This window comes from Myodes glareolus, chromosome 15 (assembly GCF_982192425.1).
Source record: "Myodes glareolus chromosome 15, mMyoGla1.1, whole genome shotgun sequence".
NCBI lineage: Eukaryota > Metazoa > Chordata > Mammalia > Rodentia > Cricetidae > Myodes > Myodes glareolus.
In genome coordinates, this window is record NC_142040.1 from 40,471,555 (window position 1) to 40,492,522 (window position 20,968).

Consider the following 20,968-nt stretch of genomic DNA (forward strand, 5'->3'; position numbering starts at 1 on the left):
AGGGTGACCAGATGGCTAGTAAATGCACAAAGCATCACTTCTGAGCATAGTTGATTCTTTTCAAGATAATCTGGGTTTGGCAGATTAGGTTTTAGGAATAAGAAGAGTAAAGAGTCTAGCATGTCTTTGCTAGAAGTATTAATAGGATATTCCAGGCTGAGGCAAGACGGAGGATCACAGAAGCCTGGGGCAGACAAGGGAACAACCCTCCCTTGAAGGCACAGTAGTCAGAGGCGAGTGAACTCCACACAGAGGGGCTATCAAAAGATCAGAAGGGTTGGAACTATGGACATGGCACCAAATACACACAGTTAAGGTTTAAAAATAAGCATCCGGTTTTGTAAGCCAAGGTCTTTGTTCCTCACCCGCCTCAGCATTGCACCATCCTCGCTGGTTCCAAGGGGTCCTCCATCCTGGGAAGGTGAGAAGAGTAAGAAGCAGCCATTCCCTGTTTCTCCCCACGCAGCAGAGTGGTAAAACCAGAAGCCACATTTTGTTTCTTCTCGCCAATGCTCTCAAGCTGCTTGTTAAGCTCCCTCGCTGCGTCCAAGTTCTTCTCTGCCCTCTTTGAAGTGCTGAAGTGGCTGGCTGAGGACTCGAAATTGCGCAGACCGGTTAAATTCGGCAGCTCCGGAAGGTCCTCAGTCCCACTTCAGCTTCAGTTCCTCTTTTGCCCTTTCAACATCCTCCCCACCCAGCGAGTTTTCCGCTTTGTAGTTTCAGCTGTCCAATACAGATGAACTCTCCAGTTCACAGCTCCAGCCTTGGTTGGAAATAAAGGATGAAAGAACGTATTCCTACTTTCAGCCAGGACCCTTCCTGTTGGTGGCCTAGCCAAGGTCAAGCTCCAGGTTTGATCCACTTTCCCTTCGTGTTTCGCTAAGGTCTGGTCTGGGAAACAGGAAGCCTCGGAGTTTTCCTTGAAACAAATCAGTGACTAACACAGAATCCTGAGACTTTAGTCATTCTTCTCTCTACATCCAAACTCCTGGTTGGTTTGTTCTTGGGCTTTGTTTTGAGATACAGTCACTCTTATGTAACTCAAGCTGAATCCACTTTCAGGTTTTTCCCGTCTCTACCTCCTGCATATTAGGATTCCATGTGTGTGCCATCGGACCTGTCGTAGCGTGTCTAGCTTTTCCAACCTTCCATCAACCAGTCTTCCTATAAAAGTAAAATGCTGTGGATCCCCAAGTGGCTGCAGCAAGCCGCGAGGAGAGACAGACAGATGGACACACCACAAGACCATGCTGCAAGTCTCCAAAGGCACCTGGTCCTGGGCAGGGAGACATGCAGGGGCGGGTGAGAGACAGAGACATGGATAGGCATGCTATGCACAGTGAGGTTGGATATTTATTTTGTGGGTTATGGAAAAGAAGAGAAGAAGGGAGAAGAGGAGGGAGGGAGGGGGCAAACAGGAGGAGGAAGGGAGAAGTGGGGAGAGGCAGAAGCTGCCTCTTCAAGAGGGAGATGGAAAAGGAAGAGACTCAGGCTGCAAGCAGGAAGGAAGAGCTTCCTGCCTGGGGGGGGCGGGGAGTGGGTGTGGCTTGTCTCTTAAAGAGACAGGACAGGTCATTACACTTCCCTGTCTCCTAGTTTTCCAGAACCTCCTAAGCCCACCTAAGCCTCATTCCTGTCAGCTTGTCTGCTCACTTACTCTTTTCACAAGGGACCCCACACGCTCTCTAGTACTTTGGATTGAGAAATTGCAAAGTCAGATGATGGGGCAGTACAGATTCAGGGATCAGATTGCCTGGGTTCAAACCCAACTAGCTCTATGTCTTACTGGCTCTCTGGCTGTATTAGCTATGTTTCTCGTTGCTGTGACCAGAAACATGACTAAAGCACCTTCAAGGATGAAAGTTTTATCTTGGCTTACAACACGAGGGAATGCATGTCATCATGGCAGGGAAACCATAACAGTGGGAATGGGAGGTGGTCACACTGCATCCACAAGGAAGCAAAGAGATGAACTCTGGTTCTCAGCTTGCTGCTCCCTTTTGGTTCAGTCTGAGATCCCAGGCCACAGAATGGTGCTGCCCGTATTCAGGGTAGATCTTCCTAACTCAGTTTAACCCAGTCTAGAAACTCCCTTAAAGACCTGTTCAGAGGTTTGTCTCCCAAGTGATTGTAGAGCCTGTGAAGTCGCCAGTATCAGCCATCATATGATGGTGGGCAGATTGCTGCTTTCTGCCTTTCAGTATCAGTTGCTACAAAATGGAGGAAATAGGGTTGTTGGGTTTTTTGTTTGTTTGTTTTGTTGTTGTTTTTGTTGTGTTGTGTGGGAGTTTTTTGTTTTATTTTTCGAGACACTGTGTAGTCCCGGGTGTCCTGAAACTCACTATGTAGACCAGGCTGGCCTTGAACTCATAGAGATCTGCCTGCCTCTGCCTCCCAAGTGCTGGGATTAAAGGTGTGCGCCACCACTGCCCAGGCAAGGAAATAGGGTTACTTTAAAGAGAATACACACACACACACACACACACACACACACACACATGCACGCACACACAGCCCCCACTCCACCACACACATATATTACACACATAACCCCCCCATACACACACATGCACACAATGTGTCTACAGCATTCTTGCCAACTAGGCCACACAATTAGAAAGACAGATGCTGAGGAACTGTTCACCGATTTCACTGCCATAACTTGGTTATGATGCCACACCTCATCCAAAAGAGCTAGCAGTTACTCACTTTGACCAGAGTTGTACATGTTATTATAATTATATATTACTATAATTTATTGTAAATCTTAGAAAGCTCTTTGTTTCCAGTCTTGGTCATCTTAGAAAACCATCCTAGGCAAATTCTATCACACTCTTCAAGAACTAGCTGATGTATGTAAGTTATCCTCAGACGGAGATCTGGCCAGGCAGAGAGCTGTAGCATACAGCTGGCAAGTGGAAAACAAGTTACTCTCCTTATTATCGACAGAGTTGAAGTGTAGGCTTACTAGAGAGTGAGGGACAAACCCACCTAGTGCCGCTGGAAAAGGCTCTGCCTTCTCTTCACGGGGTACTCGTAGTGCGTCCACTGCCCGTACATCCCCCTGTTTCTCTAGGAAGAATAGAAGAGAAGCCAGAGGACTGTAAGGAAACGTTCTCTTCCTAAAAGTCAACACACAGGGCGAGGGCTCATTCCTGCATGGACTCTGCCTCGCATGAACGATAACCTGTTGAATCAATAGTCTATAGAATCTACAGAAGGCCCAGAAGAGTCTCTCAGGGATAAGCCCTGTTCTAACCATCCTCCGTTAGATGTGCTGTGAAGCCACTGGTACTAACACACCGTTTTATACTGAAGAACACGCCCTGCACTATCTATAAATGCTAAAGCTGGGATTGAAGTCCAGTCTGAGGTCAGAGTGTCTGCCTTTGGCCACCACTTTACACTGTCCCGACTGAATGTGAAGGGCAGCGGTGTTGGTGACGAGGAAATTCTAAGGGTCAGAAGCTGGACACAAACCAGCCCGGTAACACGCAGCTAAGGGAAATGTTCTTTAAGTACTAGCTCAAGCATAGGCAGCGTCATTAGAGACAGTCCCATGACAATTTCTCTTTAGAAGGCAAGGACAGGGTCTGGCAGTGTTAACCAGGCAGCTCTTGAATTCCCAGTCCTCCTGCCTCAGTCCCCTGTGCCAGGATTGCAGGACTACACCAGACATCTCAGAAAAGATCAGAAAGGCTGGGAGTGGCCAGTTGGGTGGGACCACGTATGGGCAGCTAGGAGTCTCTCTTCCAGCACACTGAAATCTTTTCTAAGAAGCGGGAATTGAGCTCAGGGCCTCACACGTGCGAGCAACTGCTGTACTACTCAACAGTACCCCAGCCCTGGTTTCACTTTTTATGTTGAGAGAGTCTCACGAAGTTGCCCAGGCCGGCCTTGAATGTCTCCTCCTGCCTCAGCGCCCAGCATAGCTGGGAAGAATCATCAGGCCCAGCTGAAATAATTTTGTGGTGGAAAGCCCGATCACTTGTGCAAAGACAGTCACAGGGGCTCACGTTTCTTTGGCAAAAAGTGTTTGTGGCCTTGATCCTGAAGTTGTGCGTGTAAATGTTTATCTAATGAAAAGATAAGATAAACCTCATTGTTTTATGGGATAATACAAAGGTACCCAAACCCTGTCTCTATACTAATACTTGGTTTCCTAACTTTATATTTCACTTTTGTGACTTATTTCAGTCTGAATTCCAGACAGGAAAATAAAAAATATCAGTCTCTAGATTGTTTCACCTACTTCCCACTAGAGGGCACTATGTCTTCTTTTATCTTTGAACCAAGCCCCAAGGGGGCTGCTTCCTAAAGGTCTGTCAGGGAGGGACCAGGTCTGTGAGGCAAGCTCATCCATCATCCTGAAGTCATCTAAAGCCGACGGTTTCTGATGAATCCCATGGATGTTCTGTATTTGAGGTGACTGCCACTGGTTTGGGGCTTCCTGTGGGTCGGGGTCTTAGTCTGTGAGTGACTCTCAGTTACCGATGAGGAAAACGTCGCTCAGGAAGCCGTACCTTCCTCGGCCATTGAACAGCCACCAGAGAACACCAGCCCGCAAAGCTCGTTTGGATGTGGAAGAGAAAAGGGCTGTCTTTAATGATGCCAGTTCCCTGATTTCTTGACTCCAGAAATGCCTCACGGGAGTTTTGATTTTTCATAAACTCAATTTGGAGATGCAGTTTGAGGTGGGGAGGTCAGAAGGACTCGAAGATAAATGAGCAGCAACGACACTAAATGCAATTTCTAGCTGAACGGGTTCTCGAAGAGCAGCTGTCTGAGGCTGTCCTCTAACCTAATTATCACCACCTTTTTACCTGAATGTAATTAGTGGGATCGTTTAAGGGCCAGTATGACAACTTCCTTAATAAAAGCTGTGTTTCTGACTTAGACATTCTCTACCAACTTTTCTCTCATTATCAAGACATAAACGGATATGCATAGGAAAGGGCCCGTTTTACACGCAGCATCTAGGGGTCCTGACTGGATGACATGGCGTGAAACTGTGCTATGCTGATGTTCCATCTTCCCACAGATGTGGCTTCCTTCCACGGTGACCTGTATCTAATTAAATTACTAAATTAATTTATTTATTACTAAATAAATCCCACATACTGATTTATCCCCCAGCTCCATTGGAACTGATCAGTGATGCCCTGCACACCATCGGTCTTAGCCACTCTCCCTTCCCGCTCTCTGAACCTGCTTACTAAGATCATCGTGAGCTTGGGGTAATCACCACAGCCCTTGTCCTGCCGAGGGGAGGGCGATAAATGCGCGGCTGATACTTCCAGGAGAAGGCAGGTGAAGTGTCGGTCCTGGTTACAGCAGTTACAGTAGAAAAGGCGTCTAGATCCACCCTGCATGAAACACATTCTACCCTCTCACCCAAACCCTACTTAAATGTTAATCTAGAAAGAGATGGCTAAAGGACCTGCCGGTGGCGGTTGTTTCGGATACAGCACCACAACTACGGTCTACCTCCGGCTTACAGGCAATTTCTTTACTAACGCCGTGAAACGTGAATGCAGGAAGCTATTCTTTCTCTTCCAGAATTTGAGAGGAAGAACGGGCATAAGAATTTATATAATGGCGTATCCCACACACTCATTCCAGTTGAGTCAGACTTCGGACCCTTTGCATCTAGAACAGAGGTTCTCGGTCTGTGGATCGCAACACCATGGGGGTCAAACGGCCCCTTCATAGGGGTCGCCTGAGACCATCAGAAATAGAGACATTTACATTATGATGCGTAACAGTAGCAAAATTACAACCATGAAGTAGTGATGAAATGATTTTATGGTCGGGGTCCCCACGACGTGGGGGAACTGTGTTAAAGGGTCACAGCATGGGGGGAACTGTGTTAAAGGGCCACAGCATGATGAAGGTTGAGAACTACTGGTCTAGAAGCTGCCGTTGAGTATTTTGCTTTCCTTTCTCTTCTGGGATCACGGAGCAGCTGTTGTTACTTGAAAGAACCCGCTAATGCAGATTTAGCTTTTTAATTATGACTTTATTCTAATGGCAATTGAGTTAGCTAATTATATCAACTCAAAAGCATCTATGAGAGCATTAGCACACAGAAATTTTAGTGTTTGCCAGCAGAACAGCCCATTATCATGCAGACCAGTCCTCCCGGGACATCAGTGCATAAGGTAAAAACCTGTGTTCTTGGAAGGCTGAGGGAATGGTGGGTCCTTCACTGGCTTTGTAAGGTCTCAGCGCCCTCTCCTGGACAGTCTATGCACCTGCAAGGTTTCATTCTGATAGGTTTTAATAGGAAAGTAGCGGGTACTCTGGGAGAACCCCAAATTAAATGGTCACAGGTGTATAGGAGAGACAATATTTTACCACGGTCTTATGTGTTTTTTAGTTTAAATCAACCTGATGCAGATTAGATTAACAGGAAAAAAGCACGCAAGTGTACCAAATGTACACACTGTGGGAGTCCTCCCCCTAAGTAAAAGAAGAGCCAAAGACAGAAGTGTCTGTACTGAAAAGGAAAGAGCATAGTACAAAAAAAATGAGGAGGCAAAGGGGCTTGTGTACACCCTTAATCCCAGCACTAGGAAGCCAGGGGCTGGCAGATGTCTGAGTTTGGGGCCATCTGCTCTACCTAGCGAGTTCCAAAACAGCCAAGCTCAGGCAATGGAGGAAATCATGGAAAACAGAAAGCTGGTGAAGATGTAATTGAACAAGGGGGCTGTGTTCCAGCTCCAGCAAGCAGCAGAACTTGGCAGCTCTGGCCATGTGGACCTGGCTTTAGAGTCCAGGCTAGAAGAAAGGCATTACAGAATCTCCTTCCCCAGCTGAGGAGAGCTGCTGAGGAGACCAGCTGAGGAGAGCTGCTGAGGAGAGCTGCTGAGGAGAGCTGCTGAGGAGAGCTGCTGAGGAGAGCTGCTGAGGAGAGCTGCTGAGGAGAGCTGCTGAGGAGACCAGCTGAGGAGAGCTGCTGAGGAGAGCTGCTGAGGAGGGCTGCTGAGGAGAGCTGCTGAGGAGAGCTGCTGAGGAGACCTGCTGAGGAGAGCTGCTGAGGAGAGCTGCTGAGGAGGGCTGCTGAGGAGGGCTGCTGAGGAGAGCTGCTGAGGAGAGCTGCTGAGGAGGGCTGCTGAGGAGGGCTGCTGAGGAGGGCTGCTGAGGAGACCTGCTGAGGAGGGCTGCTGAGGAGGGCTGCTGAGGAGGGCTGCTGAGGAGGGCTGCTGAGGAGAGCTGCTGAGGAGAGCTGCTGAGGAGAGCTGCTGAGGAGAGCTGCTGAGGAGAGCTGCTGAGGAGTTTGCCCAGCTGGTTCTCGGTGTTTCCTCACTATGCTCCCTCCCCTGTGTTTTGGAATGATAATTTATATCCTGTGCTACTAGATATTGGAAGTATGTGACCTGTTTTTTTGATTTTGATTTTAAGGGAATTACAGTTAAGAGATTGCATGAATCTCAGAAGAGACTCTCAACTTTGGACTTTTAAACATTGTAGAGACTGTGATAGACTATGGGGATGTTTACAGTCGGACTGAATGCTTTTTTGCATTATGCTATGGCTACAGGCCTTTGGGGGCCAGGGAGTAGAATGTGAAGGCTTGAAAGAAAATGGTCATCAAAGGGAGTGACACTATTAGGAGGTGTGGCTTGGTTGGAGTGGGTGTGGCCTTGTTGGAGGAAGCATATCTCTGCAGAGGTGGGCTCTAAGGTCTCACATATGCTCAAGACACACTAGGGTCTCAGTTCACTTCTTGTTGCCTTTGCATCAAGAATTCTGCAGCACCATGTCAGCATGCAGACTGCCATACTCCCAGATGCCATGCTCCCCGCCGTGGTGGCAATGGACTAAACCTCTGACACTGTAAGTTACCACCACAATTAAATGTCTTCCTTTATAAGACTTGCCGTGGTCATGGTGTCTCTTCACAGCAATAGAAGCCCCAACTAGGACAAGGCTGGAGCTGGACTGGGTAACTGGGCAAGGAGGCTGCTTTGACAGACCTGCTTGTGCTGATTTCCACTGACCTCCATTTCCCATCCACCACAAGAGTGACCATGTTCATTCGGTAGCAATGGCATCTTTCACATAACGACATCACCACCTGCTAAAACAACAGACAGGGCTAGGGAGATGGCTCAGTGAGGAAATCACTTGACATGCAGCCATGAGGACCCAAGTTCAAAGCCCCACAAACCACGTAAAGTTTGTAATATCAGTGTTCCTATGGCAACATGCATGAGTGGAGACAGGAGAAACCTGGGAATCCCATGGGCCAGTTATCCCAGATATGTGACAGTGGACAGCAAAGAGACCCTGTCTCAAACAAGAAGAAAGGCAAGGACCAACACTCAGAAGTTGTTGTCTGACCCTGCCCCCTCACATGTACACACGCAGGCACACAAGCAAGAGGGAGACAGACAGACAGAGACAGATGAAGAAAGAGAGACAGAGAGAGGCATGCAGAGAGAGACAGAGAGACAGAGAGACAGAGACAAGCACACAGAGGAAGACATGAGACAGAGACAGAGAGAAAGACAGACACAGAGAGACAGAGAGATAGATACACAGCGACAGATACACAGAGACAGAGAGATAGAGGACAGAGAGAGACAGAGACAGAGAAACACACAGAAAGAAACAAGGTTGGTTCTTCCCTTATTTGTTGTTTTTCAAGCATTTTTTCAAAATGACATAGTTTGGATGACTTGTTCTGGGCCTCTTCATAAGCATGCTAACTTTATGGCAATAACTGCTATGGCAGAATCCTATTTTCTAAGGAAAGAGGTTTTCTTACTGATTTCTGTCCAACGTTAAAATGTCTTGGGGTAACTGTCAGTTGTTATAATGGTTACTGCTAACTATTTAAATGCAACAACTTCCTGTCCTTAAGATTCAAAAACTTTAACTTTAGTTTTAAGGCTACTTTATGGCCTCTTCTCCCCACCCCAACAGCAGATAATATGTGGTCTGGTTCACACATACCCATCTTCCCACCACATCTCCTGCTGGTCACGGCCACGGAGGAGAGGCTGGATGAGCGCGTGAGACTGAGGTGTTTGTACTCAGTGTGGACAGTTGACAGTGGAAGGCATCATCTGACGAGAGATTTGCTTCCAAGTGGAAAGTTCCTAGTGAGAGATTCCTCCCCAGCTGCTCAGGCCCTGTTCTGGCTGCCTGATGTCCACATCTTTGGATGTGCGCCACATTTTTGCTCAATGCCGTCATATTCTGAGACAAGATCAAAGCCCCACCCACATGTGACCTGACTCACATTCAATTCCCAGGACTTTCAGCCTTAAGTAGCCTCCATCTTCCAACCTCTTGGGAGCCATGATTTAGGGGGCAGTCTCAACCCCAACTCCACCTAGCAGACCCTCGTGTATGCAATCTATTTGCAGGGCACTTTCTCTCTACTCTGATAATGTAGGAACCATATGACTATCCGGACAGGAGTGGCATGTGAGAGACCCGTGGGTCTGAGGACAAGAAGCAACCAGATCCAGACCCAGCCTCTGCTCTTGTTTGTGGGATTAAACAGTTCTAGGTGAGTGTCCGAGTCATGTCTCCATGTCCAGACTCTCACTTCAGGCTCTCCTTCACACAGCAGCTGCAGGGAACCTTCTAAAACCGCTCACCATGCCATAGCTTTGCTGACCATCCTCCTCTGGGGCCCTTTCTTCAGCAGTTCAGGAAGCAGTGCTTGGAAGGCAAGCTGGTGAGAGAGCTGGAGTCTGAGATGCAGGACCTTGACGGACTGACGACTCACTTTGCATTTTTGCATCTGCTATGCTCTGTGTCAGCAACATTGATCCTTTAAAAACAAATCCCTGGGGGGCTGGAGAGATGGCTCAGTGGTTAAGAGCATTGCCTGCTCTTCCAAAAGGTCCTGAGTTCAATTCCCAGCAACCACATGGCGGCTCACAACCATCTGTAATGAGATCTGATGCCCTCTTCTGGCCTGCAGGCAGACACACAGACAGAATATTGTATACATAATAAATAAATATTATTAAAAAAAAAACAAAATCCCTGAGGCCCTATGGTTTCTTCCTACAAGGAAGTCAGGATGCAATGGCAGCAATGATGGCAGTCACCATCTCGGACCTTCAGCGGCAGAGTGAGTTGGCTAGATTAGTAAAGCTGTCACTGCCACATACTCTCAGCCCAGGAGAATGACAAGGCTGTTCTTTCTACACATACAAAGTAGGGGTTTTCAGTAGCACCTTTACCTTTTCCTATTAATAGATGACTTTTTATTATGAACATACTTTTCTAAACCTGTGGAACAAATACCTTGGGATCAAAAAGGACATTGTTTCCATTTCAACACAACAGCAAGCAGAGTGCACAGACACCATGTGAGTGCTCAGACACCAGGGTGAGTGCTCAGACACCAGGTGAGTGCTCAGACACCATGTGAGTGCTCAGACACCAGGGTGAGTGCTCAGACACCAGGTGAGTGCTCAGACACCAGGTGAGTGCTCAGACACCAGGGTGAGTGCTCAGACACCGTGGTGAGTGCTCAGACACCACGGTGAGTGCTCAGACGCCACGGTGAGTGCTCAGACGCCACGGTGAGTGCTCAGACATCAGGGTGAGTGCTCAGACACCACGGTGAGTGCTCAGACACCACGGTGAGTGCTCAGACACCACGGTGAGTGCTCAGACACCACGGTGAGTGCTCAGACACCACGGTGAGTGCTCAGACACCAGGGTGAGTGCTCAGACACCAGGTGAGTGCTCAGACACCGTGGTGAGTCCTCAGACCACTGCTGAATGAAAACATAAAGAATGGATTTCAGTCTGAATTTCTACATAGCCACTTACAAGACTCTTGGATTTCCTACTCCCTTCATTTTGTAATAAAATCCCAGTTCCATGATTTGCATCAGAATGAATTAGGATAGAGGTGTCTGGCTTCTGGAGTGGTCTTACAGACATGTCAATTAGTCATTGAGTGTTACTGGGAGCAGGAATCCTTCCTAGGGAACGCAAAGAGACAACTGATCATTCTCTGCACAACTTCTAGACATCAAATGGATCTGTAGTCATCGACTGCTGTCTCAGCAGAGATTCGGGGCACACTATTCTAGCATCATCTTTTACCAAGGACACCGGTGTGCTCAAGGATCACCTGAAGATAAAAGAAGAAAACTTTCACTGGAACAGTAAGGGAGCGCAGTGGGGTCTGTGTGTTTGGCCCAGGCTGATACCTCACTTCTAGGGCAAGTTTTAGGCAAGAACATGCGCGCGAAGCCCTGCTAGGTCTCGTCTGCAGTAGAATCCCTCAACCCTGCACTTCAGAGTGGCAGGATGTTTCCCAGAAGTCTTGCTGTTACTTCTTCTAGGTCTCTTCCTATTCTGTCAGTTAGTCTGCAGCAGTTTAGGCCATCACTTGCCATGACTTTCCCCCAAGTCAAACCCTTCAATTCTAAAGCTTTCCCACCCCAGCCCCACACAATGTGGAGTCTATACACAACCTCAAGAACATATGACTCAGCCGGTGGTGGTGGCGCACACCTTTAATCCTGGCACTCGGGAGGCAGAGGCAGGTGGTTTGCTGTGAGTTCAAGGCCAGCCTGGTCTACAAGAGCTAGTTCCAGGACAGGCTACAAAACTACAGAGGAACCCTGTCTCACAAAATAAAACTAACAAAGAAACAAAAGAGCATATAACTCTTAGGATTTATTTGATTTTTAACATTGACTTTAAAATCCCTTTTACTCACTCTCATTGTCCCTTTGGTTGCTCAGGTAGTTAGGATCTTGCTAGTCATTGGCTTTACTTGAATTTTCATTCTCCTCCACCCATTGCTAGTAAAAAAGCAATAGCAGCTTCTGGCCCCAGGTGCTCTTCTCTCCATGTTCATACCCGTAGATTATCTCCCCAGGTTATGTGCTAGATCAAGTGGTCAGTCACCCTCACTGGCCTGCGACAAGGGACTTTCTATAGGATGACCAACAAAGCATTGCCGGTCACTAATGGCCACTGTCTGGAATAGCAGGGAACTTTGGACCAGAAAAGCAAGGAGTGAATGTGAGAAAGAAAGTGGAGAAAGGGGAAACAGATTGACAAGAACACGGGATAAAGGGAGTCAATCCTAGAAGAAGAAAATACTGGAAAAATCAAAGTAAGAGAGACAGAGCCCTGGACAAATGAAGCCTTTGAGGCTTAGCTTAAAATATCTGAGAATCATCTTGGAATATTATTGGACTAATCTGAAGAATAAATCACTTGCATGGAACTGACAAGAAACGGGGACAACTGGAAATATCTTCTTCTGTGTGAGGCTATCTCTTTTCTTTTAGGAGGTCCCTTCTCTTTCCGGAAGTATGTATAATATAGTCTTGTATAACGTTTGGAGAAAAGACAGAAGTAAATCAGTTAAAAATAATTGCTTGTATCGAAGTACTCTTAGCCCTCAACCACAGGGCTGTCATCTCCGGAAGATGGCCAGACCAGCCGATATTCGGTCTAGTGCTTTGGCGTAACTGAGGCTATGCCGTGTAGTTGACCTATAGCTAATGAAGCGTGTCAGTGACTTAGAGAGTCTCACTCGAGTACTTCACAGTGACTGGTCCCTGTGCCTTATTAGGTTTCTTCCTTCTTCTTCCTCTCTACATGTCGTCAAGGAAGGATATACGTTATTCTTTGTTCTGCAAAGGATAGGTAGGCTGAGTGCCAGTCAGCACAGCTGTAAGGTAAACAGGTTTAAATAGGTTGGTTCCCTCCCTTATAACTCAGGCTGAAATCTGATTAGCATTATGGTGCCCTGGAAAGGTGATTGGCTCCTGAGGAGGGATCAATGGCTTTCAAGATCAACGGCTTTCAATGGAAGCAACCCTACGATGGTCCTGGGCTTACCAGTCCAGACCTGGAAGCCAGAAATCAGCTTCTTTCTGTGGTAAATTACCCAGTCTCAGGGATTCTATTAGAGCAACTGAACCTAGAGGGATGTTTCCTTCCCTGAGCAGAAAGGGCTCCAAACACCTCTGCTTCCTGCCTCACACAGTAAGCCACAACGCCTGTCCCTAGAAGGTTGTGTTTCTTTATTACGCAAAAGCCAAACTCCCTCAGACACTGGCCATTTCCACTTGGAAGGAAGCCTGCAGGTACACAGGGTGTGTTAAGATTTCCTTTAGTGGAACAAAAGGCCTGAGCAGATCAGTTTAGAAAGAGAACAGATTCGTTTTGCTCAGAGTTTTGGAGGTATCACTCTGTAGCTGGTCGGCACCATTGTTTTGGGCCTGAGGCCTACATCATGGCTCCAACACACAGTGAAGCAAACTGTTCCCTTCAAAGGCAGAAAGAGCAGGGACAGTGTTTCACTGTCTTCTCCACAGGATTCCCCTGGTCACCAAAAACCTCCCTTGAGGCCCCATTTCTTAAGCTCTTTGTCACTTTCCGAGAATCCCAGCCTGGGAGCCAAGCCCTTAACAGGTGGGTCTTTGCGAACAGAACGTCCCAGCTAGAAACTGCAGCACACGGCCCACCCGCTGTGCTCTGCTTTGGTCCTGTTTGGGCCTATAGAGCGGTTGCTGTGGGAGACCACTGTCTGAGTCGTTTACGTCTCTTCTTCTGTTTGGTGTATCCCTGCCACGTTTCAGAGCAGCCCAGATCTTCCTGACGGCTGAATTTTACTGTGAGATGTAGCAACTCACAGAATGAAGGTGGAAGCAAGTTCATGGCAAGTCAATCTGTGATGTCCTCCCTCCTCACAAAGGCTCTATCCCCGCTGCAGCAGCTACAGCTGAAAGTAGCTATTTTCTCCCTTTCTCCCCTTCTCAGTTGCCACCTCCTAAAATAGAGTGCGGAAGTGCCTTTAAGATATTTAAGACTCGACCCTTTCCCCTCCTGCAGAGTTACCAGACTAATTTCACTTCTAGAGCGGGTCCCTGGAACAAGATAGCTCATGGCTCTTGTTTTCTTTCTTTTGAAATTGTACTCATATTTGAAGGAAGTCTGGCAGATTCACAGTAGCAAGGTGAACGTAAAAGGGCTTTGGAAATACTGATGTAACTCTAACTCCCATTCTTTCCAATGCAGGACAGAGGAGAGGTGGATTAAAGATGCCAGAAGGTTCTTAGACCCCAGCTCATCAAGAGAGAAGTAGCCGTCTGCCCTCCCCTCCAGAGCAGATGCTCTCTGCTTGTCTTCTAGGATGGGAATTGTCCTTTTCTGCCTACGGCTTTGGATAGACGGACTGCCCAGTGTGGCACCCCGTGACACACTGCATCGACTGCTCTGCTCTTCGAGCTGCTGACTGGCATCTCCTGTCCCTCTGTCGCTGATCCTTCCAGGGTCGGGTTTCTCTGTATTCTTGTATTTTCTCTCCAAGGTCAGTGTCCCTCATTTCCCAAAATAAACATTTCAAGGCTCCGGAAAACTCAGTGTGCCTTCAATTTTCTGTTGCTATTGAATGAGGTATAACCAGCTTCTTGTGTAACTGTTTTTTGTTTTGTTTTTTTTTTTTAATTCAACAGCAGATTTGAAATAGCTTTTTTGGTATGAAGTCCATAGAACAACGTGATCCCAGGGATAAAGACACAATAAGGAAACCTATGGCTTCGTGGCCAAGACCAGAATAACTAGGGAGGTACACTTTGAAGGCAAACAAATTAATTAAACAATTAGGAATTTGAGATCCAAATTTGTCTCTCTCTAGGCTGGAAAATTTGGGGCAGTTTGTTTACCTAAATTTCCCATCTGCAGAATGGGGACAGCTACAGTACCCATGCTGTGCCCTTGGGGATTGTTTTGGTCATTATTACGTTTTAATTGTGTGGATTTGTGAGGCACAGTGATCATTGATACATACATAGCATGTAATGGTTAAATCAGACTACCTGACATTCTCGTTGAAACATTTAAAATTTGTGTTAAGTGTAATTATTTTATTTATGTGGTACCGTGTGATATCTCAACATACACACGTAACACACATTATATTATAGTTCTGAAGATTAGATGAGGTGCAGAGAGAGGGGAGCCAGTGGATCAGGCTCACCCTAAGGGATTTCTCAGGACATGAGACTTCACAGAGAAGTTGGGACATCCCACACAAACTAGGATATTTGGCCTCCATATAAGGAGTCAAATCCTTGGCATAAAACACACAGGAGTTTAATAAATATGACCTATCACAGCATGTAGTTCAAATGTTTTTGAGAATATTTTCCTAGCTATGCTTTCTTTTTTTATTATTTATTTATTATGCATACAATATTCTGTCTGTGTGTATGTCTGCAGGCCAGAAGAGGGCACCAGACCTAGCTATGCTTTCTTTTTTTATTATTTATTTATTATGCATACAATATTCTGTCTGTGTGTATGTCTGCAGGCCAGAGGAGGGCACCAGACCTCATTACAGATGGTTGTGAGCCACCATGTGGTTACTGGGAATTGAACTCAGGACCTTTGGAAGAGCAGGCAATGCTCTTAACCACTGAGCCATCTCTCCAGTCCCACCCCCAGCTATGTTTTCTACATAGAATAACAGAACACATCCCCAGTCTATAGGACTAAAATATGTTAAAAGAGTCCTAGATGAGTAATATATTTCTAAGCTTTCATCATCTATTTTTTGTTTTGTTTGTTAAGTACAATTTCCCCAGCAGTGAAAAAAAAAACACAAACTGAAAGCACCAGAAACCACACTATCGCACTGAATGTATAGCAGAAAGACACGGTGGCGCTAACGTACTAGCAAGTGGTACTTCGCTTAAAATAGATTAAAGCTAAAGCTTCCAAAAGGAAGCAGGCTTCCATAATAATTTAAGGAACAATCCAATACAGAGAAATTATTAATTTTTAACTTACAATTATATACATTTATAACGACAAGCCACCAAAATGTATGAACACAACATAACCTGGAAATATATGAAAAAAAAATGTTGGCTCCCATTATTTTTAAAGCCTGAAAATGACCTTTTCGTATTGACTTTAATATGCTAATCTATGTTTCTATTGACCACCAAGAAAAACAGACATGAAGAACACAGAGCGTCTGAGTGACAGGTCACAAAGAATGACGTCATGGGGACTATAGTGCTTCACATACTGGATGCCTGGTGTCTTTGTCTTTCAGGCTGGAAAGCAGCCTTTAGCGGGATGGTGTTTGTGTAAACACGGTCCATTAAACACACAGGAAAAGTAACCACCAGTCACATAGAGCCGTCTTTTTTTTTTTTTTTTCAGATTTAAAACTCTTCTGTCATTTTGTGGGAACATCTAGCCAACTAGTTGACTAAGACAAAGACTCTCTGTCCAAATGTAGTAGGTAAGAATCCAGCCTGGTACTGCACGCCTGTATCATGCCTGTATGCTCAGTCACCGAGGCCGAGAGAGGACTATTCTGAATGCATAACAAGTCCCTATCCAAAATAAATAAATAAATAAAAGGAAGGAAGGAAGGAAGGAAGGAAGGAAGGAAGGAAAAAAAGGGTATAAACTAAAAATTAATACAGCGAACCAATATTTTAACCTTCTTTCCACCTTAGTTTTTAGTAGCTGCTAAAGAGAACAACAGCTATTGGTAAAAAACAGATTTTTGTCAAGCTTGAAGATTTTTTTTTTTAACCCGAGGTTGTAAATCGTTTGTTTCCAAAAGTAAGTTTTGACACGCTAAATTCCACTAACAGGCGTTTTCATATCATTAATAAGAATATCGAATAAGGATATTTCAGATCCTTACCAAGAACAAATAGGAATCCTGCCCCACTGGAGCTGCTCAAATCATTTGTTCTCGGTGGCTGTTTACTTTTTAGATCATCCACACAGATGCTATCTACGTGTTTCAACACATTGGTCTTCCATCCATGAGGCTCCCCACCCCGGTCCTCGCCACTCAGCCCTGTCGTCACCAGGGAATATTTTCAACAGCAGCGGCTGTGCCTCGGTTTCTGGAACAAGAAACTGTGACTGCCTGTGCCAGATGCTTCAGTCCAACAGATAGGATGAAAGCAGAGTCAAAGTCCCTGACCAAGGCCACTTTCCGTCCTCACGTCCAAAATCTTCCCAGGAAGGGTCAGGCCAAGAAGTGTTTTGTAACTGTTTGCTGAAAACATCCTTTAAACAAGACAGTAGACTTCACTTTTTTTTATATTTTTTTATTTTTGGTCTAATGATAAGTATGACTGGAACAGCACTGTGCTAAGCAGGACGGTATTTCAAAAGGTATCTGTGGAATTCTGTTTGAATTCCTACTTTTTTTTTTTTTCTAAAAGTACATTCTCGAGAAGCTTCCTGGCTGCAAATATAAACTTCTACTCCTCCTCCTCCTCCTTTTCCTTCTTATCTTATAAAATACCAAGCACTCCAGACTCCGACCAGGTGCAGATTTCTATTTCTCAAGAAACTTTAATGAGCGCACCGTCTATGAGAGAGTAGCAGAGACGGGGAATTAGCAAGGGATGGAGTAGTGCCCAGGACAAGAAGGTGAGAAAGTCACACCTTCAGCTGCTGGGACCAGTGTTTTAACCCCAGAGCCCCATAAGACTGGGAATAGCCCTGGGGGGCCCTCTGCTGGGGGGCACTGGGCCATGGCGAAGTCTCAGTCTGCTGCCCTGTGGAAGTAAGCAGAAAAACAAGCCCCAAGCTTGTTCCTTCGGTGAGCTAGCTACATCTCCTCTGTTCCACAGTGGGTGTCACTCATTGGGTGAGGGGCAGCCCGTATATGGTGGCTCTGTTCTGTTGAACTTGTCCATATATTGGGTTACATGGTCTAAGTTGATGAGAACGACTGACCAGGTGCCTTCCTCACTCATTGGGTGAAACCAACTGAAAGTCAGAACAGTGTGGCCGTCATCAGAGGATGAAGCCGATGAAGCCAATGGGGTTGAGAAGCACAGAGAATGGGTTTGAGTTGCTGACAGTGGGGACAGTGACCAAAGTGGCCAGGGTGTCAGATTTCATGCAAAGATAACTCTCATGTTGTCAAAAGTGATACAGGAACATGAACTAGATATTCATGGTGGTTGACAACAAATCACTTTACTTTTCATAGTGTTTGGAAACCTAAAATAGCCACGTATACTTTTAAATTTTATCTTAGAAAAAAAAAGGGGGGGCTAACAGGATGATGTGTTGAATTTTAATTTTTGAAGGAAAAAAAATCCTCAGGGGTAGAAAGAAGGTGTAATCTAGAGGAAAATCAACACCAGATGAAAGGCCTCAAGGGGTTCGTTGTTTCTCAAAACACGATTGGTTATGTAATTACTTCTGATGGCAACAATGTTTGGTGGGGATCAGATTGTGCCCCACTTCTAATCCTTTCCCCATATCTGGCAACCCACTCCCACCTGTTAGTATTGTGCCACAGTGCTGACCTGGGAGATTCAATTTCTCAAACAGTGATGTCTCATCCTAGACCTCACACCCCGAATGTCAGCCGTGGACATGAACTTCAAATAAACAGATGACTTCCAAATCCCTTCAGTGTTATTAAAAAGGAGCAATGGCTTTCTCAGAGTTTGATTCCTGATTTTTGACTGACTCACTCCCTGATCAACTCACTTCCTGTCTTCCCTGTTTTAACTTGACTCCCAGGGAGGCAGGATGGAATTGCACAGTGACAGAGCTGTCCACCGTGATAGGGGTGTCGTTCTCCTGCTATACTTAGCACTGTCCCGGGGCTCCGCGTCAGCTCACAGCCGGTGCCCAGTGACATAAAAACAGCCGCTTCCTCCACAGGAGTATTTCGAATGTACGGGATGAGATAGCAAATACTCAAAATGCCTTGCGCAGCTGTTGAAGGCGAGCTTCCCAAAGCTGGAATTCTTAACCGCCACGAGCTCATGCTTGAGCCAAAGCAGACGTGTGGGAGAACAGAGGCGCTAGTCTAGTCGTGACGAGCATGCGCTGTGTGAACTCAGATGGCTGCGTGAGCTCGGGAGTCCTTGCCGGCCGCAAAGCTATTTAAAACTTTACACCAGCAGACAGCAGATGCGTGACGCTTGCTATCTCTGCTTTGTCATAGCGAGGATTGAGACCTAACTAAATTCAGCAATTCAATGTTTTAGTCTCCTACACCTACCTTATGAGACAATATACACTGTGAGTCAACAAATAAAACACACAAGTAATATACGCTGTCTATGATCAAAAGTCCTGGGTCAGTTTAGTTTTTAAGAACTGAATGAGGTCTGGATTGGAACTTTTTAAAACCAAGCTAACTGAAAATTCCCTCTGATGCTTGGGGGAGGAGCAAGAACTGTAGCGACTCCTAACTAGGTTCAGACCCAGCTCTCAAGCACCGCATTCTAGCTGTCTGACTCTATAGTTACAACAAGGGTCCTCTTTAAGTAAAATTCACAGAGGTAAAAGCTCTTCCCTGAAGGGACCCCCAACTCTTTTCAGCAGTTCAGAGACCTTCCATGGAATCCTTAAGAATAGAATCTCTTTACTGAACATGGCTGCTTTGCCACAGATCATACACGTTGCTTCTCTGGAAAGTTAGACTCACCAAGGAACAATGTTGGGTCCTCTCTAGAACCAAATTAGCGTCTGCTGGTTCTCTGGTGATTTCCTTATAAAAGTAGCACCATTTCAGACACATTCAAAAGCCTTCCTTTCTGACCACCGATAAGAAAGACAACCTCCACATACCAAGAACTGTGGATACGTTTTTAATCCTCATAAAAGTTACAGCAAAGCATCTCAAAAGTTAAACATGCGTGCGCGCGCCGCCGTCTTTCATCTCATCCTGCAGTATGAACAAGAACCAATTTTACTTGGTCCCGACTGGATCCTTGACTTCCACCACCAAGATCCCATCGTGACAGAGGATAGCAGACAAATCTTTGGTTTGGACGCCATCTGGCAGTTTGTACTGTCGGGTGAAACTCCGGGATATAAACCCGTGCTCGTCCATTCTGGTTCCGTGCTGCGCTTTGATCAGTAGCCAGCCCTCGAAGGTCTGGATGATGATGTCCTCAGGCAGGAACTGGACCACATCCAGCAAGATCTGGAAGCGGGATTTGCCTTCTCCGGGTGGCATCTCAGTGGAGGCTGAGTCCTCCGCAAGAACCTGGGGCGTGCCTCTGGTTTTCCTCAGATCCTCAATGGTTGGCCCTGGCAGCGCATACAGAGCATGATCCAGTCTGCAGTCTTCCAAGCCTCGAGCTTCAAACTCCTCCTGATAACGCACTGGGGTCTCTATGAGGTGCCTCAAGATGATTTTTGCCATAGCAGAGGCAAGTCCAGCGTTGAGCAGCTTCCCTTCCGTGAGTGTCAAGCCCCTGGCAGTGCCTGCGGATCCTTGTTCCAATCCCAGCCGCTTCGTTTACAGTCCTGTCCACACAGCCGTTTAAAGGGGCCTGAATCAGACCAGCACACACTCACTCTTGTCTTTTCTCACACACGCTGACAATGAATGGCTATTTATAGCCGCCTCTCTGAGTTACATTTAGCTCACAGGCTGCACAAGCCAGCCAGGCAAGGATCGCTCTTACATGCTCAGTTAGCCTTGGCAGTCCTGTCGGCCTTTCTGCCTTGCTGGCCCCAAGAGACAAAGGAAGGCAGAGCTTGAAGATCTCTAGGTTCGACGTCCCTATGAGCCATGAAGTGTGCGCTTCTCTCCGCACAAGAGCTAGTCGGGCCTCTCCCCCCTTACCTGCAATTTCCAAGCAGAGAGAGAAGATTCTAGTTGCGGTTTATGAGAAACAAATACACACACACACAATCAGTCAGTCAATTTCAAACAGTCAATCAACTCCACTTCCTTGTCATATATTTTTCTTTTTAGTCTTTTGTGCTTAAGGGATTTCTGAGCCACATCACTCTGTTGTACATTTGACTCAGCAACAACGAGACGGGGTTGACAGGGAGAATGTGGAGCTTCTCAGAGGAGGGCAGAGGAGCACAGGATCGATGGAGAATCTTAGTGCTCAAAATAGTGAGAACAGAGAGAAGAATGTCAACGCTTTCAACTCTTTCTTATCAAAGTTCATAAAACCAAGGATTAATCTAGCTGATGTCCTGCTAGTAA

At 46.3% G+C, this 20,968-nt stretch overlaps 1 protein-coding gene across 1 annotated transcript; it reads right to left on the bottom strand.

Moving 5' to 3' along the window:
• Nucleotides 1-19,591: 19,591 nt before the first annotated feature.
• Nucleotides 19,592-20,589, bottom strand: Hspb3 (heat shock protein family B (small) member 3). Its single transcript, XM_048442851.3, has one exon. It carries the CDS (start codon nt 20,165-20,167, stop codon nt 19,709-19,711), a length of 459 nt encoding a protein of 152 aa, XP_048298808.3. The 5' UTR covers nt 20,168-20,589; the 3' UTR covers nt 19,592-19,708.
• Nucleotides 20,590-20,968: the final 379 nt, after the last annotated feature.